Source organism: Chelonia mydas, chromosome 13 (assembly GCF_015237465.2).
Source record: "Chelonia mydas isolate rCheMyd1 chromosome 13, rCheMyd1.pri.v2, whole genome shotgun sequence".
NCBI lineage: Eukaryota > Metazoa > Chordata > Testudines > Cheloniidae > Chelonia > Chelonia mydas.
Genome location: NC_051253.2, coordinates 8,903,209 through 8,925,335, shown reverse-complemented (window position 1 = coordinate 8,925,335; position 22,127 = coordinate 8,903,209). Strand labels below are relative to the sequence as shown.

The window sequence follows — 22,127 nt, the reverse complement described above, 5'->3', positions numbered from 1 at the left end:
CATGAAAAAGCACTTAAGTGTATCAACTTCTAATCCCATCCGTTGTCTTATCACAACATCCATCGTGTAGCAGATGGAACTTGATTGCTGCCCTGCCTGCTGAGCACTGTGTGAGACTAAATCATGCATACTGAATAAATAAGTCAGTCATATATACTTGTGGAGCAAGAAAATATAAAATATGCTGGGCTTCATGATGATGTGGTATGTCTGTTTTTTTTCCCATTTTGAGAGCTCCACACTAGTTCAAGGGCGGAGGGTGGGAGGGATTGCAGGACAGACGAGAAGGTTGAAGAGGGAAAGGAAAGCTCCCGAATATCTGCTCCACCCTGTCCATCCTTTAAACATGCCTCAAAGCCGCAGGTGACCCCTTGGAAGCCACCTGCCTTCCCTCCCTGCTCCTGCAAAGAACTCTAATGTAGCCAGCCCCAGGAGTGACTCTTGTTGTGCATTGTTATAGACTCAGACAGCAGCCCATGGAGTTCATGTCACCTGTAGTTGACACTAGCAGATGGTCCTGACCCCCAGGTAAGGAGCATACAGCGTACAAAAGAGTGAGAGGATATGGAGGAAGGTCATTGCCAGATGAGAACAACCAAAAGAGCACTGAAAGAATAAATAAAATACACAAGAAAGGACAAGGAAAACAGACAAAAGGGAGGGGGAGAGAGAAGGAAAAATGGTCAGAAAGGAGGCAGTAACACCATAGAAGGGGAGCTGTGAGGGCACCCAGTCACCCATGCAAACCGGAGGGCTGCAGCGGGGGATCAGCATTGAGACTGCAGTGCTCTGTGTTTGGATTGTATGTTAAATCAAAGGGTGCGTCTCACCCAATTCAATCCATGGTGGGGGCGGGGGGGCAAGCCTTAGCTCAGCTGTCCATACTCTCAAGTACTGTTCTCACCTTCAGAATTCAGGTTTGAGGCTGTAATGCTGATGTTACCATGGAGCAGGGGAGCCTCGTGTGTGTATCTCTGCAGGTTTAGTGAGATAACTACCGTCTTGCTTATTGAATTTTTTTCTTGAGTGAATCAGTAACGTATGCATATGTTCACGGGCATATGTGTGTGACAAGCAGATAGACGTGCAGTGCTGAGAAATGACTTATTCCTGGAGATTTCAAACAAGAGCTATCAAATGTAATTAAAATTTGGTGGGGATGGGGAGCCAGATCTGAAAGAGAAAGATATCGGCTTTGCACTCTGCTTTATCTCTGAATGGAGCCGTTTCCGCTCCTGAAAATGCAGCAAGAAGGAGTCCAGTGAGGCTTCAGTTTGAAGATGATAACTTTAATTTTAGCTCAGAATTACTTTTTTTCAAAGACAATCTGACCTTTGACTTGTAAAAGTTATTGAATTGCTACATCTGACATAATGAAGGATAGCTCTGCTGATACAAGTCAGAGCAGTTTAGACGTAGGCATGAAATGCAAATATTAAGAGCACTAAGAATCAGGAAACACAAATGAGAGAGTCTGTATTAAAAATGAAGTCAGCCTTTTTAATATTTAAAAAAATGTGATTTTTTTAACCTTTTTTTTTTCTTTTTTTTTTTTTTTTTTTTAAATGTCCACCCTCAGTCTGTGTGGCAGTTTGCTCCCTTCCCTGGATTAAATCTCAGTCCAGCCTATCAAATATAGCGTGATTATATTTGTTAAACCTTCTTGGAAAACCTACACAAAGGGGTAAAATCCCATCAATCACAGTCTCGGCAAAAGCAAAAGACTGAAATCAATATTAATACAATTAGCACCCTTACATGCTATGTATCAGAGCCGCATACGTTCTTTGACACAAGGGGCCTGAATTTTAGAGCATCTGCCACTTCAATTGAAGTGAATGGGAACTAGAGATACCAGCACATCTGAAAAATCTAGGCCATTATACATTAGGAAAGCATGATAGCAGGTGGTATAATAGGAGGAATTCACTAAGGGCCCATTGGGCAAGCCTACTTGAGTATCGGTCTTAAAGTGACAGTCCTGTTTCTCTAGACAGCAGTTTCACCAAACTCCTTTTATGTGGCGTTTTCATTCTTCATTCATCAATATTTCAGAATCTGCCCCTGAGGTTTTGAACACTGTCCCTGATTTTTATGTCAGTGCAGGGATTCAACAGTGCTCACTGGTACTGAAATGAGGGAAAGTGACAAAATTAAAGCTGCAACGCTCTCCCAGAGCCAGATGTCTCTCCATTGGCCAACTTAAGTCAGGCACAATACAAGACTTTCATATCCAGTCCTCCTCCCGAGCCAGCTTCGATAAATACCTTCAGCACACGACCCATGTAGAGCAGCCATCTGTTCCATATAATGAAGGAGCTATCCATTTTTTCTCACCTGATTACTGATTGTTCCAGACTATTGTTGATTGCGTTGTTTTATTAATTACTCATTTTGACATGCTGTATCTGTCCCTTTTATTCTGAAAACAGATGGTCTCGATTTCCAGCATTATTATCAATAGTTATTCCTAATAAGATGGAGTCCCAGTGCCATTTTAACTGAGAACTCAGCGGTACAGTGCTGGCTATTATAACGTTGCATCACTGATATGGTAGTTAATGTTGAGACAGTCTTTCCATTCTTAACTATACATGGGTCTCCCCTTTGGAGAAATTGAATAAACATTGGGCAGGGACCATCTTTTTGTTCTGAGTTTGTATGGCGCCTAGGACAATGGTTGCTCTACATGACTAGTGCTCTTAGGTGCTACAGAATACAAATACTAATAACAATAGTGTCAACAATTATGAGATCTCTTCACTTACTAATTACCACATGTCACTGTGGCCACAAAGCAATGTGAGATTCCATGGTACATTGCTGAAGTTCTTGTGACTAGTGCAAAATAAACCCATGTCATCATGGTATTAATAACAGTAAGCAAACTTAGTCTTTGGAGATTGCCAAGTAACAATTACTACTTTACTTTAATGTAGTGATTTGTTAGCCGTGGAGAAAATGTTTCTTTTAGCTGATAAAATTATTTGTGTTTCTATTTACTATTATTATTTGAAAATGATTTTTAATATTGGGCCCTGTTGTGAAACGTTATGTATCCTGCAGCGCCTATATGAAAACCAGATATCTGGTTTCTACTGGAAAACTGACATTCCTATAGTTTAATTTTTGGAAAGAATATAAATGCTGAAGTCAACTCCATCTTTCATCCAACGAATTCTGTCACTGACACCATGCTTCCATTGTGTTTATTTCCAGCTGAGGGCTCATGCAGTGGATATGAATGGAAACAAGGTGGAGAACCCCATTGACCTCTACATCTATGTGATTGATATGAATGACAACAGGCCTGAGTTTATAAACCAAGTCTATAATGGATCTGTTGATGAAGGATCTAAACCAGGTAGAGTTGAAAGAGCTCTTATGATAAGCCTAAGTCTTCAAATATAAAGCACAAGTTGGTTTGATCACATGTTCCATGACTCCTCTTGATGCTCAGAGATTGTTATTTTTTGTAAAAGATTGGTGAAAACTTGAACAGTTTAGCTGAACTACCATAAACGTTGAAGGGGAGTAGGTGTAGACTTGGATAAAATGGGAGCTGCATCCAAATCACACTACTTGGAAGTTTTGTTTGCAAAAGCAACTGCTGAAGCTTTGTAAAACCAAACCAGGTGTTGCCTGTCTCGAATGTTTGTTAAATGTACAGAGTTCTACAGCAACATGTAATCAGTACAGTAATAATGACAGACTCCTAATAAGAAAAGCAAACCCTGCAATGATCTTGACTTTTACCTGACTGTATGTTTGAAATACTGTATATCTATCTGACTGAAAAGTAATCCAGTCATTTTTAAGATCAGTATTTTCCATCCACTCAGAGTCCAGTAAAGTCTGTGACCCAAGTTGTGGAAAAACAACTTACTCATATGGGACCTGATCCAAAAATTATTGTAGTAAATTACAAGGTTCCCACTGACTTCATGGTGTCTGATCTCGTGCCATGGTTTTTCTGCCTATCATGAATTACGCAGCGATCTGAGACCAGGTTTTCAAAAAGTTAAGTGTGCAAATTCTCCTGCAAAATCAGTGAGTACCTAATTTGTGCATACAGTTGAGATAATGGTGCGAGCATAAGCACATTTTAAAAGTCTTTGGAAAGATTTAGCCTTTTTTTACATTTCTCTTCCAAAAATATACTATTAATTCATTATTGGGGGTAAAGCATAAATTGGCAGTTTAGAATATGGTAAATGGTTTGCTTTAGCTTATTGCTGAATATAACTAATATGAATGCATTCATTATTTAATGAAGAAGTGGAGATTGTGTTGTGAAAACTATTGCCACTAGTTTTAGGTAAACTGCTATAAAATACAAAGCCCCTAAAGCCTTATGAGATTCCCCCCCTCCCCCCGAATAAATTTATTTTCAGTTGTTTACAGGTAGAAGGGTTAAACATCACATGGCTTTTGGTTTATGTCAGCAAACATTTATCATTACTTCTCTGCTGCCTGAGGGAGTTGTCATAGAGAAGTCTCCTGAGGCCACTATTTTTAACAAGGTGAATTGCAATCCTGATTGATTGTCTTTCAGCATTGTGAAGAATGGCTCTTGTGGTGACATGTAGTGGGGACAAAGTGTGACATTATTTCTTGAGGAAAGAACATTACATAGCTTCCCGCTTGGTATGTTTGAGGTAGAGATGCACCAAAGCTTCAAAGTTCTCATCCAGATTCTGATCCTCAGAGTTGGGCTGTAGAATGATAGGTTCAGTTTCTTTAATGACTCTTTCACAGAGGTTTTTTTTCCCCCTTTACACTAAGGCCACATTGGGGCTTCCACGTACAAGTTATCAAAATCTGAAACGCTGATTGAAATAAGCCATGATGCTCATGATATTTCCATAACAAATGAGACTCCCCACATCTTATTCTAAAACAAATCAATATTGAAAGTGTTCCCAAATGTTCAACTAGGTCTGCTCATTAGGATGATGAAAGGAGTAAATTGCAGTCCTTTCTTGTTTGAAATCCAGATAAGCCTATAAGCCATTAAATCAGAATAGGACTACAAAATACTTGTGCCTCTGGTTATACCACTGATTTTTGGTATTCTGCATACCAGACCAGTGTGCCTGCCTTTAAGGCAGGTAAATGGGAAGCAATCTATTTTATTCAAAAGCAATTACATTTGCCTTTGATGTATTTGTTTCCCCTCCTTTCTTGTTTAATCAGTATTCTTTTAAAGGTTTATAATCATTGAATTTCTGTTCCTTGCCTCTGTAAACCCGTCTGGGGACTTGGGTGTCTGATGCCCTCTTTCTGCGAAACATGTCAATAATTGTGAGGTTATGTCTTTGAGATAATAATGGAGAGGTCGTAGAGTTAGGTTGTGCAACCTGTGCACTCCTCACCCATTTCAAACCAGGGCATCACTGGTTTTTTTGGCGACATATATAACTAAAATGACGTACACAGCATATTTAGCTAAGCATGACGCTCCCAGAGACTTGGAAACATCCTTTTTCACTCAAGTTATTTCAGGAAATTATAGTAATAAGAGGGTACTACACTAGGTCTTCGTACAATGGAAAAAAACTTGAAGCCAGGATTCCTAATTATTCATCACAACAATCGACAAATGAAAGATATAACACATATTCCTACAGAAAACAAAAGGCAAAATATGTTCACTGTTGATTCAGCAGTGCATTATATTATATGTATAGACACACACAGTTCTGCTTCAAGCAAGTTGAAAAAAAGTCTTCTGTGATATAGCAGATCAGCATTCATTGCCATAAAAGGCACATTTCACTCCTATTAAACTCTTTCTCGGGACTTTGACTATTCATCTCTGACTAGCCCCTTGATTACTCTTTCTGACACTTGCTATGTGTCCATGTACAGTGGTCAATATTGAAAAGACTATATTTTTTCAGTTACCACATTATAGAGGAATGCCACAGGTATGTTCATGTATTTTAACTTAGGAAAGTAACTGTAGTACCCTCGATAAACATTGACTTTTAATAGCAACCACTACCAGGGGCCAAAGTCCTGTTGAACTTAGTGGAAATTTTGCCCAAATGAAAATAGTAAAGAGCTCAAGATCTGACCCGTGGAAATGTACCAGAGATCATCAAATATATGCAGCTGAGCAGAGCACAATGACCTTGAGATACAAGGGAAAGCCCCTGTGAGGCTGATTAACAGGATCACTAGAGCAGATCACCTCTGAAGTGAAAAACAAGGAACTCGGTTGTGCCGTCACAGCACATCTCTGGGTAAGGGGCAGAGTGGACCTGCCCCCGCTCAGGAGGAGCTGCAGAAGGGATTGTGCCTCAAGAAGATGCTGCAGCATACACGGGGTTGCCACGTGCAGCATGCTCCCTTCTTAGCAGCCAGCAAAGCTCCAGTGAGCAGAGTGAAGAGGAGCGAGCATTTTGCTTACTCCCTGTCACCTTTGGGGGGGCTATTTCCCCTGGGGAGACAGCAGGAGGGAAGATTCCTGATGGTCAGGAGAGCCCAGGAACTGCAAACTGTGCCTGGCCTTTGCTGTGAGTGGTGGGGGTCCAGTCAAAAGATGGCCTAAAGAGTTCGGTGCCAAGGATCCAAAAGAAGGTGTTGAGCTTCAAGATGATGGGAATGCAGATGGGTGGGTGAGCTACAAGTGTGCGATGTGGCTAGTTCACTCTGTCTGCCTAGCTTCCCAGTGTGTCACCCCAGCTTTAATATGGATTCACTTCCTTCAAACATAGAAATAGCCTTCCTTGGCCATCTAGACCGACCAAGAGGCAGGAGAAGGCTGGTAGACGGATGGAGAGATTTAGTCAAAGAGGATCCGAACTCCTTTTTGGTAAATGGGCCTTAATGGAATGCCTGGCATTCAGAATCCAACAGACTGCCCAGGTTTCCAGAGAATGTACTGTCTGAGGGGTGCAAGCCACCACTGAAATCAGACCTGGACAGGAATGCTGACCTGAGCTCATGTATTATTAATCTATTATTATTCTTGAGTAAGATTGTGCTCTCCTTAAATTGAATAGTACCATATGCCAGGAGTAGTCCCTTTGAAATCTATGGGATTACCCCTTGCAGAGTAAGGTACTACTCAGTATGAATAGGGGTGTCACTCTCTGGTTCTTGTACAGTCCCCAAATGTGTGCTAGATGCTGTATTGAAATGTATCTCTTTTCCCTTTTTTGATACTCTGCAATAAATTCTTCCTTGCTGTTTCTAGTTTATTTAGTCTAAGGGTGTGCAGATGAACCCTTTAGTTTTTCAAATGCAGGGCCTTCCAAACAAACACAACATGAATAGTTAGTTGTGTGACATTTTTCCCCACAGAATCAGCTCCCCCCTACCACACACAGACACTCAAGTTGGTTTTGATTTAATGCACCACTGTTTGAAAGTGTATCTTAAAAGTCCATGTTTTACTCACATTGAATAATGTTCTGCTTCTTTGAACTTTGCCTCTGTATGAAGAACACAGCTAAGTTTAAAAAATGCTGCTGAAAGCTAGCGCTGAAATTCCCCTGGCCCCTCCGGTAGCCTTAATCAGCGAAGTTCTAGTTCCCTCATAACTGTAGAACTTTCCTTTCAAGAGCTGATAAAGCTGTATGGATTGCATAGCTGCTTTTCTGAATGTAGTACGTGCTGCAAGAATTCTCTTGTACCTTGAAAGCTTATTTCTGTGAACCAGGGCAAACTAGCTTATTGGGTAATAGCCAGGGGAAAAAATTCTTCTTCTTCTACTTCTTGCCATGCTTCGCAGAATCCTCTTGCAAATATTTTTACCAGTTACGGCCTGACACAAACTGTAGCTACTAGAGTTTTACAGCAGTGCTTGTACAGGATTGAGGGATCCCAGGAATATTTTATGAGAGTAATGTTGGCTGGGAATTGGATTTTCCATTTCATGGGAAATTCTGTGATTTTGAATTTTTCCCCCCCTCCAAAAGAGAATGAAAACAAAACAAAAAATTGAAATTTCCCATGAAATGGAATTGTGGCGAAAGTTTAATTTCAGTGTGATCAGAATGTTGTGTTTTGACAAAATCTAAATGTTACATTCCAATAATGACTTACATATTATATAATATAATATTATTTAAAAATTGAAATGAAAAGATGTTTTGAAATGGGAAATCAAAACATTCTGCTCCAGAAAGGTCAAACAAGTATCAACCTTATCAGAATGCTTCACTCCAGCAGCTTTTTGTTTTTGTTTTTTCAAAATGAAATTTTGTCAGAATTTTGAAAAAACATTTCACTTTTGACAAACTGGCATTTTCCTCTGGAAGAACCTTCAGTTGGAAGATTTCCAACCAGCTCTATGTGGGAGGCATTTTAATATTAACCCATCCACTATCTCCCCGCTACCTATGGCCTAGGTGAAATACTGGACCCTTTGAAGCCCATAGCAAAACTCCTGTTGACTTCCATGATGCCAGAATTTCACCTCCCCCTGTTTTTCATTTGATTCTTTAGCGCATTGTTAAGCTGAAGGGCAGAGTTGATGCCAGTTTCTTACTCCTGAATGAACTGGAAGAAGCTCTAAGCATCATGGGTAAACCTCCAAAGGAATGGAACATTATAATTGATACTCCTTAAGTGAAAAATGTTGTAATTAAAATTCGCTGCTTCCCCCTAACTCCATGCAATTCTGATAGTGTGATTCTTGATATTGATGTCACCTAAAAAATTAAATAGCTGGGAGCAAAATCTACATGTAGCAAATTGAGTTAAAGAAATCTCATAAAAATAAATATTCTATATAATATCAGGGCTTTTTTTAAAGCGGTTTATGCTATTAGTGTCCCAGTTGTTTGTTTATTTATTTTATTTCTATGCTAGCAGAGATTCCCTTGAGAGATTAACACCATGGACTAATGCACAGATGGGGCCAGATACTTGAAAGTCATCTGAATATTAAGAATTTAAATCTTTAGCCTCAGCGATTTGAATAGAAAAAGCCAATTATGGGGCTGAATTAGTTTTCAAATTAAACTGCAATTTAAGGCTTGTGAAATTAATCCTTTAAGGCACAGAGTTGCATTTATACATACACTTGTATGAAGCACTGATGTTCTGAATTCCTGGCTCTTTCCTCTCATTCACCTGATAGTACAGTTAGCAAAGAGATGCTCATCATCCTGAAGGTTGTATTTCCACTTAAATTACAAGGGGGGGAAGTGCCGTAGGTGGTAAAATTGTTGTGAGAGAGGAAATGAAAATGGCAAAGGTAAAGTTCCCGAGTCAGTGGCAATAAGAACCATCATTTTTAACTGCTGGCAGCAGACAGTAAGTGAAAAACACTTCCTTCCCATTCGAATTTGAATCAATCCAAAAACACTAAGATGCAGCTAATAATCTCAATTTGAATACAGTCAGTGTTGTTTTACAAGCTTGGAGGCAAATCATTTTCATTATTCTTTATTTAAGGCCTTGATTCAGCAAGGCACTTAAACGTGTGCTTAACTCTCTCTTAAGCCAATCGGACTTCGATACATGCTTAAGCAATTTGCTGAATGAGGATGAACTTAAATATGTGCTTAAAGTTAAGCACGTCTACAAGTGTTTTGTCCTGTCAGGGCCTTAGTAAATGAGGAGTATTCAGAAAAATCCATAGCCAGACTTTTATACCACTATTAAGTGCCCAGTGGAATGGGCAAGTCAAAGACATCATAACATACTCATGAACTGGAAAGAGTGGGTTACCACTTACCACATCCCAACATCAATGTGTATACATGAATATATAGGGCCAGGTCTTCATCATATGTAAATTGATAGAGCTATATTGATTTCAGTGGAACTACAGTGATTGACACAGCTGAGGAACTGATCCACAGGGAAAGAGAGACTTATACTTGAAACTGTGTGTCACAGCACGTGTGTGTGGTGGGTGGGTGTAGACCCAGAAATATGATGAAAGTGTCTCAAGTGTCTTTGACTCTTGAAATTGTGGAGTATTATTCACGTTAGTTTTGGACAAAATTAATGATACCCGTACCCTTAAAAATCTAAGGTTCTTTACAAAATGTAAAGGGAGACCTAAAATGCATGCAACTTAAGTGTGACACAGCAAGAGAAGAATCTGCCTCTCTCAACATGACCCAGATTTACTCACTTCGGTCATTATTACCATTCACGATCAAATTCCACATTACTATGTATACAGTGAAATCTTGTGGGGGATCCTACCCTGCATGAGAGTGTGTTTTTCTAATTGCATTTTCTTCCTAATCATCACTAGAACTAGGAAAGCATAGAAATAGCAAGAGTATCATCGTCCTTAAAGGGATAACACTTAAAAACTCATCTGATTGCCTTATTAACAGAAAATGATTCAGCAGTTTTCTCAGTCTTACCAGATGCATTATCACTATGTTCATCATACAGCCCATTTAAATATCTTAATGCTGCCTCAGTCTGTTCAGTTTGGATAGAGGCTATTTTCATCCTTGCATTTTGTAAATTATTAAAAATGGCTTCATCCGACCCACCCTCTTCTCTCTCTGACACGTTGGGCATAAATTTAGGAAAGACAATATCCTCTTTCAAGGCTTTTGCTCAGCCAGGCACCATTCTGTGATAAGAAAGTGCTCATACACAACCACATTTTACTGCTTTCCATTTTGTGTCAAAACTGGGTAGTTATGGAATACTTTGCTTAGTTAGTTTTTTAGTATAGAAACAGCCAGTCCCAACAGCAATGTAGTGAATTATTGCGCTCAAGAAGAAAAAAATCCACATCCAAAAACTCTGATGCTTTTCTCTTCAAAGAAAATGGCCAGGTTGATGTAAAGAAAAATTGGCTGAAATAATCTTCTGAGACGAGTCTGGAAATAAATTATAGCAATCCAGTAGCCCAACCACTGCAATGTTTTTACCAAACAACCACAAATAATGTACCATATACCTATGGGAAAACATAATCAAGACACATTATTTAAAAGAATAGAAATGAATAAGTTGATAGCAATGAGGAGTTGTGCAGCATCATGCTAACCAGGCGGTAACTACCCTTCCAGGGGTCCTCCAGCAAGTAGTGAATAGTCAAAAACAATCAAGAATCTGGTACTCTGTTGAATCTGCCATGGGAGGGTGTGTGTGTGTGTGTGTGTGTGTGTGTGTGTGTGTGTAACATATTGTGTAAGAAAACTACGCAGTCTACACAGTTTCCCCTTGTAGGCTAAAGGACACATTTTCTGCTGACCTAACTGCATTGAAGTCAGTGAACTTTAGCCCTCCCTGTTCACTTAGCATCACCAAGTCTTATCAGATTACATCAGATGAAAATATCTAAATATGCTTGAAAGGATGGAACAGGTGTCAAGCAAATCTTACATCTTTTCTGGAGACATCCTGTGCAGCTGCTGTGACAGAGCCAGCAATTTCCTTTAATATCCTTAAAAAAACCTTATTGTCTTAAGTTTGTCTCTTTGGGTCCATTGTACTAAATGCAAAGTTTATATATTATTGTGGCCCAGGATTGTATGTAACTGCTCTAGGGGAGAGATGTGATGAGAAGCCTGAATGGACCAAGGACTATATTGAACGATGTGCCAGACAAGAATGGTCTTTTGAGACAATACATGTGTTCCTAGAAAACACCTAAGGAGAGGTTAATACAAATCCGTCACCACTGGTTATGCAAAAACCCAGTCTTTTGAAGCTATGCCCTGAGGAGACTGTTTTTGTCTGCATATCACCTATTACATGAGACCAATGTCATATGCCTAAGCTGTAGGAAGGAAAGACTATCTGTTCATGGGTGTGCTAGTTCTGAGCTAAAGCTGTGAAAGCTTGTAACCACAGAAAACTCCTTTGTGTGGTTTGAAGGACTGACTCCTACCAGAGCCCTTGTTGGAACTGCGAGGTGATCTCTAGTAAGCTTATTAGCATGTTTGTAGGGTTTTTTTAAATACATTTTCTCTGTAATGCTTTCACTTTAAGAATAAATGTGCTTGCTTATAAAGAGCTGTATGGTGACCTTTGGTTGATGGCAATTACAGCTGTTCATAGCCTTTGGAGAGAAAGTAAAGCATACACACTGGCCTGTTTAGGCAGTCTGGCTTAATGAGAATATCACAGCGTAGGTACTGAAGAGTGCAGGTTGGGAAAAACTCCATTCAGGAGCAAGAGATACATGGGTCTCTGCTCAAGAGAGTCGACAACAGAGGATCTGGGACCCTAGAGTGGGAGCTCTTGCTGGACCACAGGGGGAAAACATTGTTGCAGTTGCCCTAATACATTCTTCCAGTTCTCAATCTGTTGAATGTTAAGTACCATCTATTGTATATTTTGTTTCTTTAGTTGCATTAATGGCCTCTCTCATAGCTCAACTCTACAGAGAAATGTTGATAGATTTTTCTGCTGTGCACTTTAATTTCCACTCTGTCATGAAAAAAGCCTAACACTTTTTTTATTCTATTTTGGAAATTATGAAACTACATTATAATTGTATAGACTGCTTTCTCAGTGAAAATTCAAGATGCACAATGGATTGTACAGTGTATGTGGAGGCCCAGATTTTGTAGAAAAATGTCTGCAAAATTTCACTATTTGCATATGCATTTGCCATCGGACATCTGTCTTTCTGTCTGCATGCACAGTTATAGCTGTGCAATGTGTGTGTGTGCAAATTAGGCACATACATTCATGCTTTTATGCAAATTGTGTTTGTTGCTCACACTTTTGAATATTTTGTCCTAAATCTCTTTTATTCCACTTTTTGAGTTTACTGTGAGAAGCAAGTGGTTCCATTTACTGAACTGCCTCATGAGCAGAGGAGGCTCATCCATTTGGACAGAAGTCTGTTTGCCTCTCTTGGAGTTTTACTTCACGTAACTTCTCTGTGGTGCTTTCAGTCTCACCAGGCTGCAGACTACATTCCCAAATCATTCAAGAGTTCACCTCAAATCTGGCTAAACTCTGTGTGATTTGTACTCAGTGCATGCATTAGTTTTCTTTCCCAAGATGTTTATTTTGTTCTTCAGTTCCAGATGACAGCACCCTTTCTGATTTTTTTCAATCATCTCTCTAGACCCATTTGTTCTCTTTATTCACATTAGGTTGTCTCTTCGTGCCTTGTTTGAAGTTGAGAATCTGATGTCTCCAGTAATTAGGGAGTGACATCCTCTGTGAATTAGGTTAATTGCTTGAAAGGTCAAAATATGCCATTGATTACAAAAAAAAAATGGTAAAAGAGCATGCCAGGAGCTCTCAGCTGCTCCCCAGGGAGCGGCATCTGAAAGGAAAATGCTGCTTCTACTTTACTTTTCTGTCTGTGTGATGCAGGGTACAGTTTAGATTAGACATATTTGCAATTTATTAAATCTGCAACAGAATTTCAAGCATCTGTCTCATCTCCATGCCTTGCACTTGTTTATTTAATTGGCACTATTTATTTATTTTGATGACACTGCTGCATAAATTTGGAGGGTCTGATTCTCATTTTGCATTTGGGGTGATGAGAGTGTAAAAATGGCTTTTTACCATCTATTTAATCCATTTTTTTTGTGCACTGGTGAGCTTTAGTCTTAGATACTACAGCAGTTGTCTCTATGTTGGCCTCAAGTTCATATCTTCTAAATTGCCTCTTCTATCATCTTCACTGCTTCTACATTTAGTAGTGACAACTCTCCCTATTCTTCATTCATTACATTGATTATCCAGACAATACTTCATTGATTTGAAAATAGTTATTCTGGCATTTCAGTGGCTTCCAACTCTTGCCTCTCCTTATTTGACTGAAATAGTACGTTTATTTTATTTCCTTCTCACTCTCATAGGCTATGGCTTTGCACTTGTGTCTGTCTTCCTTTCCTACGTTTAAAACTTTGAACGATCATGGTTTTAGTTTTTGCCCCCCTCGTCCTTGGCTGACAAAATACAAGGAATGAAATGCTGGCCCCACTGGCGTCCATGATAAGACTCCTGTTCCTTCACCCAAGAAAGTTTAGAACTCATGACAGTCTCTAGATCAAAATATAATGCTTAGTTTAGTCAGGGCTATTCTGATTCCGATTTGATTTTATCATATGTTGTTAACTACTGAGGTTGTGTGATCTAGTGGAGAAAGTACTGGACTGGGACTCAGGAGATCTGGGTTCTATTCCCAGCTCTTCTTCTAGATGACTTTGGGTAAGTTGCTTCCCCTCTCTGTACCTCAGTTTCCCCATCTGTAAAATGGAGATATGGTCAGTGGTCTCCCTTGTAAAACACTTTGAGATCTTCTGATTTAAAACTGCTGTATAAGAGGTATTATTAGTATTGTTTCATATTCATATGTATGGGGTTGTTCTCAGGTTCTGCGGTGCTTCATGAAGGACCTACATTTTGGTGTATCAAACACAGCTGGTCACAGCCGTAAGGCACCCCATTTACAGACAAGTGTAACTCTTGCACTTATTTCAGTTGTAAAGGATCATGGTTAAAAGTGGCAAGGCCCAAAATGTCCTACCATCACACAAGCATGTTTTCTACTTTCAGCTAGTCCCTTGATAGTTTAAAAGAATATCAGCCCCCCAAAAAAAGAGCTTCACTGAACCTAAAACGCCAGTGCCAGATTCTCCAGTGGTGTGAATTGCTGTGGCTCCATTGGTGCCTTTTGTTTACATTAAGAATCTGTCTCAGCGTGGCGGCTGGATGAAAATCATGTTCTGGTCCTGCAGACTGGCAAAAGATTGAACTTGAAGTTGCTTCTCAGAACAAGAGTCTTGTCCATTTTGATTTTTGCTGGAATCACAACAATGAAATCATCAAGGAGAGGAGAACAAAGGCAAAGTGCAATTTTCACACACAAGTCCAAGATGGACAATGGACTGATTCAACCTGGAACCTAAGATTTTCAGATGATTGCTGCCTTCAACACTGAACAAATATTTAAAAGTTATTATTGTAAGTGGAGGAGAAGTATTCGTATAACTGTAGCACCCAGAGAACCTACTCAGGTTTGGGATCCCATTTTGTACAAATATAGGGCCAGATTTTGCCATCCTTATTCTCTGAGCCATACCTTATTCTGCAAGAGGTTTCTTTGGAATGAATGGTATTGCTTGAAGAGTAAGGTACTATTCAACATGAGTAAGGGTCTGAGAATCTGACCCAGGGAGTATAAGACAGCAATTATCAGGATGCTTTTAAATTAGAAATTGACAATTTTAGGAAAGTATTACAAATTTTGTCCTACTTTTAAAGCATGAACTTTCCATCAGTGATCGCTTTATTCTTCTACCAAACATTGGTATGTAGAGCATTCACTACATGAGCTTTGCAATTTGGGGAGGGCGAGGGAAATAAGGAGGAAGGGGAGGATTCCATCAGTTCAAAGCCATTATTAACTTGGGTTAAAGAAGATCTAATGTAATATGGTCATCACTACATGTCTGCACATAATGATTCATTCCTTTTCTATGGGGAGATGATTAAATTAAGTATCTTGTAAAACTAAATTAGACTGAGAAGGTTAACCAACCTTTAATGATTCTGCAACATTTACCAGCCATTTAAAAACATAAACTGTAAGACACAGCTCAATAAAGAATTAAAGTTATCACTGAAAACTGCATGAAGTTTTAGCCTGTCTATTTCTACACACGAACAGATGAGGGCGGGGGTTATTTTATGTATTTATTTATTGCATTGGTATGAGGCGTAAAGGACAGAGTGGAAGGCTTTTAGTTTTTTGATAAATACCCCATTAGCTCTGCATTAAGTCTAACTAATAAACATCAGTCTTGTTTTTACCCACCTTAGAATAGTGATAATTATGATGCAATTGTAACACGAAAGCATTAGAGGTCATCTTTTCAAAGATGTGTGAGTGCAACTGTTCTCAGATTTTGTTTGCACAATTGTACATCTTAACACTGTGAAAACCCAATCTTTACTGCACAGAAATGAGGTTGCACGGATGTGAGAGAGATCAGAGGTTGAAGACAAAGGGAAAACGAGGGCAGCAATTAGTCTGCAGTTCTTTATTATTAACATCTGAGCCAGAAACAATCCACTCAGGTCCCAGGATGACTTTGCAGAGCTAAACATTTGAGTGCATGCATCTGTGCATGTATAGAGAGATACAAATATTATCTTTTTTTTTTTACTTATCAAATGGGTATGTATGGTATGATCTTGAATCACTGAGATACAAGGAACCCCACAAAGCCATTTTTACATAGTAACTTTTCCATGCAGAACTGCACTTTAGTAATCATTTCCAAACCGAACAAGAATCAATCTTAGGGCTTGGGGAAGTGAGTGCCAAGTCGCTAGGATGTGAATATGAAGCACAAAAGCCATTCCGCGCTAACTCCCTGTGTAGAAACTCTCATTCTGCACTAAGTGGATTAACCATCTTTACCAGCCCCTGCTCCTCCAGCCATAATATATTCTGTAAGGCTCTGTCTTGCACTTAATGGTTTCTTTATCACTTTCTCTAATCATGTGCACATCCCACAGAAAGTCCAATCAATCTGAAGGGGACGTTTTCACACAGTGACACTCATAGGGTATGTCTAGACAAGGGCTGGAGATGTAATTTTTAGCTCAGGAAAACATACCCATGCTTGCTCTGATCAATCAGTGTAGTCACCACAGCACTAGCAATGGGACGGGCTAGCTGCCCTGAGTACGTGCCCAGGGTTTCAGATGGGATCATACCTGGGCAGCTAGCTTGCACCTGCTGCTTGCGCTGCCATGGCTGCATTGCTATTTTTAGCATGCTAGCTCAATCAGAGCTAGTGTGGGTATGTCTACCTGAGCTGGAATTACCCCCATCAGATCTAGCGTACGCATACCCTCTGTCTCAGGCAAGCAGGAGATCAGGGCAACGGATGCCTTGCTATTTCATCTGTCATCTTGTTGAAATAAATTTGCATTATTTGACAAAGTAATGTCCAGAAGGCTGCATTCGTTGTAAAACGGAAGACATGCACTGTCAAGTTCATATTCTTGTGTCTTCTTTTTAATGGTAGATCAGCTATGCCATGTCATATGTTAACTTTGACTCAGTTGAGAAATGAACTTGGCACATTAGTTAATGAAGAGCTAATGTACAGTGCTCTTGTCAGCACTCTCTGTGCATGATAATTCAATCAGTTGCTTAGGAGGGTTGTTCAACAGGTGTAACAAACTTGATTTAATATTGACATGATTTACTAGGAGGTGTATTTTATTTAATCTATGTTGTACCTGATGCCATAAGAAATGTTTCTATTTCACAAGGTTCTCTACTGATATTCGTAGATCATGTATCTGTTTTAGTGAAATTATATCAGAGACCTCTTTCAGATGATATGTTTCAGAATGTGATACACTACCTGGGTTTGGTCAATGTTCTGTGCTTCATCAGTTCATGTGTTCTCTCTCTTAATGAGGTCTAGGTTGTTCAGTGTGTTAGTGCACGAGCTCTTCAGATCAGAAACGCACTAAGTTCATGCTTATACAGTGATTGCAGAACTAACGGGCTGAGTAGCAGTATTAATTGTCAGAAACCCATCACTGCTTCAAATCCTGTCTCGGGTTACGAGGGAAAATGGATTTGGTCATCTCATTCTAGTCCCCACATCTTAAAAACCACGTTGTAATTCATCACTGTTGGCAGTGGCTGACCCAGAAGTGGAACAGTAAGGCAGGAGACACTTTAGCAAGGCTCTTTGGAACAGGTTTCACAGTGTCAGTCCATGATATCGGACGGAAAAGACCTGTGGGATGATAATGGCCGTTTCTTTGCATGCACAGTGGCACGCAGCCAGCACTGTTAGTCTGTTACTTTAGTTTCTGCTAAATTCAAACACACACACTATGTGGGCTAGATTGGACTGTCCTTACATTGGTGAACCCTTACTCATACGAGTAGCCCAATTAACGTCAGTAGAAATCCTCACCTGAGTAAGGGCTGTACAGTCTAGCCCTATATGTGCCTAGATACTACAATGATGAGTACTGTAAAAATAGATATAATTTATTTCAATTAAAAATATACAAACAAGTATCCCTATGCAAACTATTTAGATGCGCTAACAGTAGTTAAATTTGCAGTCACAAAGATGCCCAATACCACAGCAGCTTATGCCCATCCCACTCCACCTAGATATATACAGAATATGTGGATGTATGTTTATGGTATTCACTTCAGCAGGCCATATTTTAACAATGTACCTTTTTTTCACTGAACACTACAATACCCTGAGAAGGTGTCCAGCAAGAGCAGTGTCTTGGTTAAGATGGAGTAAATATGTATAATACTGAATACAGAATACACACAATAATGGTAGGATTGTCACCTGCCCTTAAGACAGGTTTCAGAGTAGCAGCCGTGTTAGGCTGTATTCGCAAAAAGAAAAGGAGGACTTGTGGCACCTTAGAGACGAACAAATTTATTTGAGCATAAGCTTTCATGAGCTACAGAATGCATCCGATGAAGTGAGCTGTAGCTCACGAAAGCTTATGCTCAAATAAATTTGTTCGTCTCTAAGGTGCCACAAGTACTCCTTTTCTTTTTGCCCTTAAGACAGTGCATCTTTGCACACGGGTCACAGCATGGAGAGCTGAGCAGATTCTGTAAAGCTGTTACTCTCCTCCAACAGAGCCAGGCAGGAACTGGGTGGGCAGGTGAAGGGAATGGGCACATTGGCTGCACCCATCCACATATCGGGCAGCAGAGCAGAGATGGCATGGAGGAGGAAGTAATCTGCTACTAGTGTATACTAGGTATTGGATAGTGGAATGCTATCAGCTTACTTCCTTCTTGCAGCAAAGAGGGAACCAGGGAAGGAAATGTGACTTTCTCAGAATCTGCGGAACCCACCCTGGGGCGGTACAGCTACTTGCCCCCTTAGTTGTTATGCTACAAGCTAGGCATTCATGTCAAGTTCCCCAAATCTTTCTTTGCTTCCTGCTAATTTGGATCTCACAATGGAAAATTATAATAGTCACACATGAGAATCAGAGCAGATTGCAGCAAGAGCCACAGCTGCCTGGTTCTCAGTTCACATCATAAGAGGTATTTAACATGTCTCATGTGTCCTTATAGGGTTGCAGGTCAAGGACAATTGATATAATCAGTTTTCTAGAACTGCAATGTATAAAATGTTATTTTATTGGTCAAAGTGCTGCATCAAGGGAAACAAGGGTGAAGGGACAGAAAAGCCATGAGGCCCAATCCTACAAAGCCTCACCTGGGATGTCATTCTTCTTCACAGGAGCTGCCTCAGTGAGATCAATGAAATTACTCACATGAGTAAGAATTTGCAGAGTCTGGCACTTTGTAAATTCCTACACCTAGGCATCTCTCGTGAATATAAAAGAATCTTCTTTGCTTCCTATCGGCAACATAGTGTACCAAATTTCTGAACTGTTATGTTTTCATACACCGGAAACTATATCATGAAGTCTGTTTCTCTAGAGCGTGGTGTTCTGGATACCTGTGTGTACTACAGTGTCTATTATATCTCCTAAAATAGATTTTATTTTCTCTTCCATTTTCATTAACCATAAGTTTTGGCATTCTGTTCAGAGATTCGCAAAAAGAAAAAGTGTACTTGTGGCACCTTAGAGACTAACAAATTTATTTGCGCATAAGCTTTCGTGAGCTACAGCTCACTTCATCGGATGCTGTAGCTCACGAAAGCTTATGCTCAAATAAATTTGTTAGTCTCTAAGGTGCCACAAGTCCTCCTTTTCTTTTTGCGAATACAGACTAACACGGCTGCTATTCTGAAACCTGTTCAGAGATTATTATCTCTATGGAATGCATTAAGATAACATACATTTCAAATCAAACATCTTGTGCAACATATTTTCTACTGAAATTTCTCCTATAAAGCATTTATCTAAGGATGGATTCTTTGTTTGTATCAGTTTTCACATCATTTACAGGAGAAAAAAGGGAATGCTACAAGAGAAAGGAGAACAAATCATAACTCATGCAATCTTGTTCCAAGTCAATGTTCCTTTTCTCAGCTCAAGTTTATTGATCAGAAGAATGTTAAGGTTGTTGAATACTTTGTTCTCATTTCACAAATGAGGACCAGGGTTATTGTAGAAAAATAGGACTTGCATGTATCACAGGAATTTGCCTTACACGTCTTTTAAAAAGCTAAAACAGCAAAATTCACAGGGATCTGCAGTACCATAGAGAACAAAGACAGCTTGGTTGTGTAAGCTGGAAAGAGTCCAGTAGGACTACGTGCACCTGCACAAGGGATGTGATCCTGTTGGGGAGCTTCCTGCTAGCACCCCTAAAGGTGGTAGCTATCTAAAAGTGGGGCAGAGCAGTGATTACTGCGGTGGCCATTATAGCTGGCGGAGTTCAGAAGGGCATGTGTGCTGCCACCATTGAAAGAGTGTCCATTTAGGGTGAGCTAGAATCCCTGCTGAGACCCCTTTGCGCCTCCTCCAGTGTGGGCCATGGATTGCCAGCCATAATCTGTCCCTCACTATGCATGACTCTCAAATGAGCAGCGTAATAACGATGCCCTCCATTTTTCTATTGATTCTTGTTTGTTTCTGTAGCCAGTAAACTTGGTCCAGCCCTGCTTTCCCCTTTCTCTTGTTTGGGTACCTTATTATCAGTTACATATATTATTGCAGATCATTATTTGTAAGCAGTGTGTGCCCATCTTTTAAGTCTTTCTTTCCACCCAATAATAACAAATGTTAGGCTGTCGTGCATCAGCTATTGGGGGGATGGGGGTCATAAGACCATGCAGCTGCAGGAGTCCATCCAATCAAGCAACATCCTCTACCATCATAATGATAATTTCCCACTTTAACAGAACACCCTGCTGCCAAACTCCAGTGATAATAAGCCTGTCATTGTGCTGCTAGCAATATCTGGAAAATAGGCTTTTTGCAAGGCAAATGAAGAAGCTGATGATTAGCAAGAAACAAACCAACGATTCAATACGTTGCTGGCCACACATACCAAACCATTGATTTCCCTCCCTGCTGGGCAGCAGCTGTTTGGTTTGCTCTGCAGATAAGCTTTGTTTCTGCACTGAAAGGGTGCTGGCACCGCAGTGATGGACTTTGTTATTGCAAGATTTGGAGGCATGGGGCAAGCTATGCTGCAGTGGTGCATGTTGGTGGGTCCTTCTGAAGTTGCTGAGAACCCCAGGAGACCTTGTACTGCTAAATTCTAGAAATATTCTCATAGCAAGGTAACTGGGCTGATTTTTGGAAGGAGAAATCTATACCTCTGGGAGGAGGCACAGGAAGCTGCAGAGGGCCAATGTTGCCTTAAAACATGCAATCCTTTGAAAAAACTATAAGGCTGGCGTTGATCATGAAACAGGGGAAGCTTGGTTATATATTATTATCCTTCCAGAGTCTCCATTATCCTTCCAGAGTATCCAATCCAAACAGGGATAGTATTTTCACAATATGCTTCTTGGGTAATTAGGTAGATTTCAAATGTGATGTTCTTGCCTATTACATTTCTGAATGAAGCGCAGGTTTCCAGCTCACCAGCCACGCATTACTGCTAAATGAAAAGATATTGATATTTTCTTTTCTCTTATTTCAAGGGACCTATGTGATGACGGTGACTGCAAATGATGCCGATGATAGCACTACAGCCAATGGGATGGTGAGATACCGGATTGTGACCCAGACCCCACAGAGTCCATCACAAAATATGTTTACCATTAATAGTGAAACAGGAGACATTGTCACAGTGGCTGCTGGACTTGACAGAGAGGTGAGATTAAAGGAAAAAATATAGATGTTTCTGGTTGTCACTGATTTACTGAACTGTAAAATCCAGATTTGGATTTACACCCAAATGTTCTAAAGCTTGGAGCCATTTGTATTCAGGATTCTGTTTCAGAGTGAAGCCATGAGGTTCAGATCTGGATGTGACTTGCACAAAGTTCAGAGGTAGGGATCTTCGGGTTCTGGTTTGGAGCTTTTGTCCTCATCTTCCGCAGTCTGTGAAACTGTGGGATAGTCTTAAAAGTTTTAAAAGCCTTATCCCTGGATAACTTAAACAAAGCCCTGGAAAATAAACTGTAGAGAACAGTTCTTCACCAGCAGGGCTCTGGACAAAGGTCTTTCCCATCTCTAACTTCTACAGGTCTTTAAATTTTATCTTTGGAAACAATTAGAGCATCATTGTGAACATTTTCTTAATTTCTTAATACATGTAATGA

The 22,127-nt window shown here is 39.9% G+C and overlaps 1 protein-coding gene across 2 annotated transcripts in view; it reads left to right on the top strand.

Annotated features, from left to right (window-relative positions):
* CDH4 (cadherin 4) overlaps positions 1–22,127 on the top strand; it is a 665,459-nt gene that overhangs the window by 524,654 nt on the left and 118,678 nt on the right. For both annotated transcript variants that reach the window (XM_043527024.1, XM_037915875.2), the window contains exons 6-7: positions 3,220–3,364; positions 21,504–21,676. In XM_043527024.1, coding sequence (XP_043382959.1) covers positions 3,220–3,364; positions 21,504–21,676 — 318 coding nt within the window. The remainder of the gene's footprint in view (positions 1–3,219; positions 3,365–21,503; positions 21,677–22,127) is intronic.